The sequence below is a fragment of the Cryptotermes secundus genome, unplaced genomic scaffold (genome assembly GCF_002891405.2).
Source record: "Cryptotermes secundus unplaced genomic scaffold, Csec_1.0 scaffold846, whole genome shotgun sequence".
Lineage (NCBI taxonomy): Eukaryota > Metazoa > Arthropoda > Insecta > Blattodea > Kalotermitidae > Cryptotermes > Cryptotermes secundus.
This window is the reverse complement of record NW_019739228.1, coordinates 447,737-455,138: the sequence shown is the minus strand read 5'-3', so window position 1 is coordinate 455,138 and position 7,402 is coordinate 447,737. Positions and strand designations below refer to the sequence as shown.

The window sequence follows — 7,402 nt, the reverse complement described above, 5'->3', positions numbered from 1 at the left end:
GAGTGTGTTAGTAATAGAACATGTATAGATTTTTTAACAAAAAACTGTTTGGTCACCATATTATCGGTTGACAATTTGACATTTCATGATGACATGGGAAAAATTAGGCGACACATCTTCAAGATAATGAAAGGAGATACATAACCCTTAATATATTACCAGTATCTTTCAAAGTAGGTATCATCTAAATGCAATCTAAGGTAACATGCCCACAGGGTTGTGAGGTTGTCAGCCCTATGCGCTAGCCTCCTTTTAACCCCCCCCCCCGAAGATTCCTGGTACTCATTTGTTGACCCCAAGGCCACAGTGTGGCTGGAAGGATACAATTTATTGAAGGAAATTTTAATTTAATTCCAAAGAATTTATAATCCTTGAAAGTGAGTTATTTTCAGATGCCTTGGCAAAATTTAGAAAAGGGTTCAGTATCATTTGCACGTATATAACTCAGATATAAGCCACCTATGTCTTTTGGGCATATGTATAACTAAGGCCAGTAGTAACACAACATTTCTGTGACTAAAAGTTGCTACATAAATCAAAGAACATCTGCAATTAACACAGGAAATATTTAATTTTTAGTGTCTCACAAATGATAGTTACAATGAAATGTATCTCATTATAATACTAATATCAAAGATCTTGCTGCAGATGTGTTCCAAAACCGCTCTCTTCCTCTTCATACCCATTTTGAATAGTATTGTAGGATGAATATATTTTTTACCCACTTTTAACACAGAATTTTAACATTTGTACACCAATGCTCAGTCACAGCTGTAAACCAGCAACTGGTAGGAAATGGGGGGAGGGGGGTAAAGTTATCCTTGCAAGAGGCCATGGACGTCCACAAGGTTCTCACATTTTCTACACAATTGGTTCACAGATGGCAGTGAGGCTGTCAGCCTTACATGCCGGCTGCACTTAACCCCCAGGAACATTCATGACAGATATTCAGTGGCATGGGGATGGTGGGCAAGAAACAAATCAGATCAGTCACATAGAGCCTTCCAAACTATACAGCACATCTCTTCCCGTTCCTCTCAAACATTAATGCTATCAGTATCTATAATGGTAGATTCCAGATGTCAGCTCTTTGTCACATTTCAGAACCTCAAATGATGCATTTTGTTTCACATATCAAACTGTTTTGAGGTCACAACTTTGAATAATAAATGTAAGAGTTTTTAATATATTGAAATTTAGGTTACTGGCTATCAAATACTTATTACACAATGCTCAATATGGGGCCAATTCCATCATTGAGGAACATCGGTCTTCTAATTACTGAAAATAATTTAAAACTTACAACTAAATAAAAAGAAAACCAACATTTCATTTCTGTGGGAGGTGCATGGATGATTCCTTTTTATTCCAATAGCTTAACACTGTTAATTTTGAATACTGGAAAAATGTACAGTAAACCAGAACCCAAATTTAGTAGTGATACAAAACCCCACACAGAATATTTAAGTGAAATGCAAGGTAAGTTTACTTGCATGAGGTCTCATGTCTGGAAGCATACAATGGGATATAACATACTTTAACCTGTTTGGTCAAGACTGTTACAAATGAACCTATTTTAAATGAACAACATGAAACAAAAAAAAAAAAATTAACATTGAATTATCTTCTACTAAAACAGTACTACAGGTCTGAATTATTGGGGTGAGAGAACTTCCAGACGCAGCATGTTCAGTGCCTAAAGGGCCTATTTGTCCACAATATGGTCAGGTTTTTCCCCATGGAAATGTCGCTCCCACATCTGCTTGTATAGTTTCTCCATGCCCTGAGCATACTGCAAGCAGTCAAACAAGGGGCTCTCTGTCCGGGCTCGCCACACTTTAGCACGTGCGGCCTTCAAGCTGAAACAGCATCACACAGCATTAGAATTGCCAGGTAATGTGATTATTATTGTAAAGTATGACTATCTATGGTACGAGGTTTGAATGGTGATAATGGTCCAAGGAAATGGCAGTAAAAGTGGTTACACTAGGGTGTGGTGATGCAATGGTACTGTGGAGAGATGAGGGCGAAGGTGAAGCTGAGGTGGTGATGCAATGGTTATGCGACCGACGGTAGTGCAAAAGATGATGCAGCAACAGCAAGTGGTGAAGTCTGTGACTATTATGATTAAGAATAAGGGAAACAGACTAAAGCTGAGCTTTTATGAAATGTCAATTTGTTACTGCCTCAAGTTCTGTAAATGCAACAGGAGGAGGTGATGACAAAGCAGTACAAGAAAAGCCAAACTCTATGGTGAGTGTGAGGGCAGGGGAGGGGGAGATGGACAAAAGAATTATATCCAGAACAAGAGGTACCTGGAATAATACCTGGTCAGTATGACAGTATGCACTGTATTAAGCCAGGCTCTTTGAATGAGTTTCAAGTTTCCCTAATGAAAATAAATCTTTTAGAGGCAAATTCAATTTTATTTAAAATGGGGGCAGAATATGCAGAATGAATGAATCAAGAAATTCATATACAATTTTGGTTGATAAAGTTCAGGGGAAGAGACCCCCTAGGACAGCCATGCACAGATTAGGAGGAAATTCTCAATTTTGGAGAAATGGTGCAAAAATGTGAACTGAATTTATTGCCAAGGATATGGCTCAATAACAGTTTTGTGAATTCAATTACAAACTTATGGGTTTCATGGGATGTCATGCCTATATGAGTACAGGGTACTACACTATGGTGTGGTACAGTAAACTTTCATTATAATGGACTAATGGTGCGACAGGGCATCTGTTATCGCCAATGTCAGCTGTCACTGTGTGATGGGATGACATGGAAGTGCACCATAGGATACATGGCCAATACACACAATAAACATAGAAATACACAATGTGATTACATAAAGGTTTTTATACTGGGGTTCATTTTTGTTCTAAATAGTTTTTTAACTACAAAACCCTCTTAGTACCTCAATATCTCTAAAAGTTCACAACTGTACAGAGCCACATTCAGTCTATTATATCCAAAATCTGATACATTCAAGTCCCTTACAATGAGGGCTTAATGTATCAGGAAAAGGAGATTTTATCTTTTTGGCTGTTAAAGGCCTGTTTTACTGTAGCTCTCATTTACAGGACATTAATTCCATGAAATATGACCCATTCTGCAATTTTCTTAATTTATTTTACAGAGGGAAGTGCTTTATTTTACTGATCTTTGTCTCAAAGTTTCTAAATTATCAGTTATATTTTGAAAGCTTGCATAAAACATACTGTGAAAAAATAACTCCACACAACTGCACTTTATTCTACCAATTTTAATCTGTAGTTAAAAGGTGAATTTGTTGAGATAAAAAATAACTATTTCTTTTGGTCATACTGATTCATTTACAAAACAATAAATTTCTGAATTTTATTTAACAGAAATGAAATGTACTATTGTTACTTCTTTATTTGATGAAGTACTTTCAAGGAAACAAAACACTTTTTTTCAATCCATCACATTCAGTGAAGAGATGCAACCCCTCCTCCCTCATTGGGTTAGAGAAAATAAGCAAAGCAAAGCAGTTGAAAGCCTGCCAACCAAACAAAAGATCTAAAATCTTGACTGATAACCCAGTGTTTATTTTGACTTCAATTCTCAGTCACTGAGAAGACCTTCAGCACAATGCAGACTGCAAGTTCTTCCACAGTGTGTGCCTCTTGGCCTCTCACTCTTTCCCCTTCCTCTTATCTGTATGTGAAAATACAGCACATGCACAGACTTAAAATTCTGAACATCTATGATGTTTCATGTGGATTCACACTTTATATGGCAACCAAAGAAGAAGACTTTCAGCTTACATTTTACTGACTTCAGACTTTCGAAGTGGTTATCTGCTTATGTTAATTCCATTCTTGGGTTGCTGCACCAGGTTGATGTGAGTGATACATACTGCCCCCATCTTCATGGTTGAAGTGTGTAAGGTGGGTGAACTTGTGGGCATATACAGAATCTTGATTTCAAAAATAATTGGGGGGTGGAGGACAGTAGAGGAGAAAGGTTGGGGCCAGTAAGTACAACTGGCCCTTTTAACGTTTAACGTACAGACTTTTAAATTGCCGGGAGCCCTCTGCAGCCGATATTTAAATCACCCTGATTAATTAACATTGCAAACCGTCAGAAAAATCCATATTTTCCGTTCTATGCAACATAGAAATAAAAACTAGAAACAACCTGAAAGACAATAAAATTTTCTACATGTACACAGAAGAGCAATTTTTACAAACGAAAATTAACTGTGATTATTTTGTCATGAATTGCAAAATATAATCTTTATTATATATGTCATGAAATTCCAAAGGACTTACCCGTTGTTTTTTCTTCAACTTGAATCATGGTGATATTGTAAATATAATCACACTATATACAATAATATTTTGTTCAGACTGTACGCGAGTTTGAACTACGTCACTCCACAGTTTGCGATAACTCACACTCTGATGTGCATGTACTACATCTCGAAGCAGCCCAACACGCATAGCGCAACCCACGTCTCGAAGTAGCCGAACACACAGAGCGCGTCACACTTTTTACAGTAGTAGAGCGTGCTTCTGTGCTACTTATTTTGAGAACAAATATGACATCTTTGTTTCCCTTTGGTTGGCCAGTGTTGTGAATGTTTCACCTCCAGTCGACTCAGTTGGGCCCCAGGTAACCTTGGGCTCCCGCGAGAAATGCCACTGACCGTGATATTCAGTTTTGAGACTTGGTGATATTGTAAATATAATCACTCTATATACAATAATATTACTGTATGCGAGTCTGAACTACGTCACTTCACTATGATAGTCACACTGACACGCGTGGCACTTCTCGAAGCAGTCCACACAGAGCAAAATCACACTTTTTGCAATAGAAGAGCGTGCTCCTGCTTTTCTTATTTAGCGAAACACATGATGTCTTTGTTTCCCGNCCTTTGGTTGGCCAGTGTTGTGACTTTTTCAACTCCAGTCAACTCAGTTGGGCCCCCTGATAACTTTGGCCTTCCCCCGAGAAACGCCACTGACCGTGATATTCGGCTTGTGCGATTGAAGAATCATCTTTGAGGAGGGGGGTTTCTAGCAAAATCGAATAAATTATGTTGATTGACAAAGCGACACTCTCACCTGTTGGTAATATTCGCAAAATAGTGATGCAAAGTAATTATAATACCAGTCAAAAGAATGCCAGTCTGACACATACTGAAAGTCGCAGTGGCGATAATGCCTTTACTCACAAAGTAATACTGGCTCAGTGGGTTTATACCTCTTCCAAGACGCAAAATAAAAATGATATATAAAGAAATATATGACAGTGTGACACTGACTTTTTAACTGATAAAGAAATATTAGACAATCCGACACTGACTTCCTGACTGATAATTCGCCACTGAAAACCAATCCTTGAATGCGTCAGACTTCCTTGAAGGCTCTGGAAGCACTCACATGCAAGCACAGATGAATATTTCCTCATCACTTCTCAAAACAAAGCTGGGCTGTATTTGGCTGACCAGGTCATAAACAGTTGTATCTAAACGTAAGTAGTTTTGAAACCAGTACCTTGATAAACGATTTCTTTGTTCAGAGCTAAGGAATGAACCACTGACATGACCTCACTTAGGTTTGTTTTGATTTCCAACCCAAGGTCAAACTGTCAGCACTCCCAAAGAGAGCATGTGTCCTGCAGCGTGTACACAGGTTATTCGGCCAACTCCTGCTTGCGACCTAACCTATATATGTGCCATTCCGACGTTAAAGGTTAAGGGCCATGGAGTGCATCCAAAACCACTGGCAACTGATGCTCCCACATGGTTAAACAACATCACACCTGGTGTGCACTTTGGTGAGTGACTGCTCGGGAACATCTGTGGCCAGTGATTTTTTTTTGATGCAATTCGTGGCCCTTAAAAGAGCAGCTGTCAACTTTCCTGGGCCACTTTCCCTTTTGGCCCACATAAACATCCCCAATTGTTTTTTTCAAACAGGATCTACATACACAAAGAATTGAACCACTTTACCCACTTCTATACTGACAATGGAAGCAACGTGTACATCTGAAGCACCAGCAACACTGTCCACAGCCACAACGTGTAGCAACCCAAGAATGGAATTAACATCAACATACAGTTTAATGCGGAACTGACACTTACTATTCTCTGTCAGTGCCCAGACGCACTGCAATATCTTGGTACTCTTGGCGGGTGCGAGCAACCAATTCAGGACAACCCAGTGTTGCCAACTGTGAAGCAGCAACACGAGATGCCAATGTTTCTCCTGCAACAATATTTTTAGATACCAAAATGTGTTATAAGTCAACTTAAAGATAATCAGATATTATGGAACCCAAAAATCCACCAGTGCATCTATCCTAAGCTATCATCACACACATCCACTGCAGGTGCTATCACTGCATCTAGACCTTAGTTTGAGAAGTTAAATCTGAGATGCAGATGTAGAGAGGATCTGTCACTAGGAAAATACAAATGACAGTTATAGAGAATGGTGGCAAGGCCACAGAACCAAACTTTGAACTTCTGGGTTCCTTATGGTGGGGGAAGGGAAACAAATTTTTTTGACTACTTTAATAGTTATGAACTGATGAAGATGACTCAGAACCATGGAGTATGACATAGACAATGCAAATATAATTGTTTAAGCCCCCTGTGTGAAAGGGTTTAGGGGAAGCAGGTCTTACAGACAGAACATCTGTGGATTTCAGTGTACTGAATTTCCATTCACGATTTCTCTGTTACTTCTACCCTGGAATTCTTCTGGATCGATACGGTTTGTTCATTCCATGTGCCCACTTTACAAAATAAATTCTTGAAATTTGTAACACCTATTTTCCTTTAAGTGCATACTTCTATACAGATGTAAAAAGGTAAGGTAAAGTTGTCACTGTGCTTAACCAACTAAGCACTGTGCCATGAAGGTGTTTGGGGGAGTGGATGTATAGAACCATCAGCACTAACTGGAGGTGAGTGGTCAGCTTCACGCCCCTGCCACTTTACACCCGGGGAAAGAGCCCCTCATTCCCACTGGACAGGAGGCTGGGAAGGTCCCAGAGCCGGTCTGGATGTGGAGATGACAAAATTCTTGACCCTACCGGGACGCAAACTCTGACCCCTTGATCGTTGTGGCCAGTTGCTATAGTGACTATGCTATCCCGGCTCCTTGTGCTGTATGTGCTTGCCACATTATTCCCTTCAGAACTTCAAGAATATGTTGTAAAACTTAATTACATGCTGTGAACCACGCCAGAAGGCAGAGGATGCCAATTCGACCCATTCTGTGTCGCATTATTACAGTGATCAGTAGCAAATTCCTGTTTAGGTTGAGATGGCCAATGCCCCAGGCAGGGAGATCCCCTGTACCAGTGGTTATCAAACTGTGGGACGCGACCCCCAGGGGGGGGGCGAAGGGCTTGAAAG

The 7,402-nt window shown here is 39.7% G+C and overlaps 1 protein-coding gene across 3 annotated transcripts in view; it reads right to left on the bottom strand.

Annotated features, from left to right (window-relative positions):
• Window positions 1-547: 547 nt before the first annotated feature.
• The window catches only part of LOC111871788 (UDP-N-acetylglucosamine--peptide N-acetylglucosaminyltransferase 110 kDa subunit), a 163,298-nt gene continuing 156,443 nt past the window's right edge, over window positions 548-7,402 (bottom strand). For all 3 annotated transcript variants that reach the window (XM_023865120.2, XM_023865121.2, XM_023865123.2), the window contains 2 exons: window positions 6,122-6,245; window positions 548-1,859 (listed from right to left, as the gene is read on the bottom strand). In XM_023865120.2, coding sequence (XP_023720888.1) covers window positions 1,706-1,859; window positions 6,122-6,245 — 278 coding nt within the window. In that variant the 3' untranslated portion in view covers window positions 548-1,705. The remainder of the gene's footprint in view (window positions 1,860-6,121; window positions 6,246-7,402) is intronic.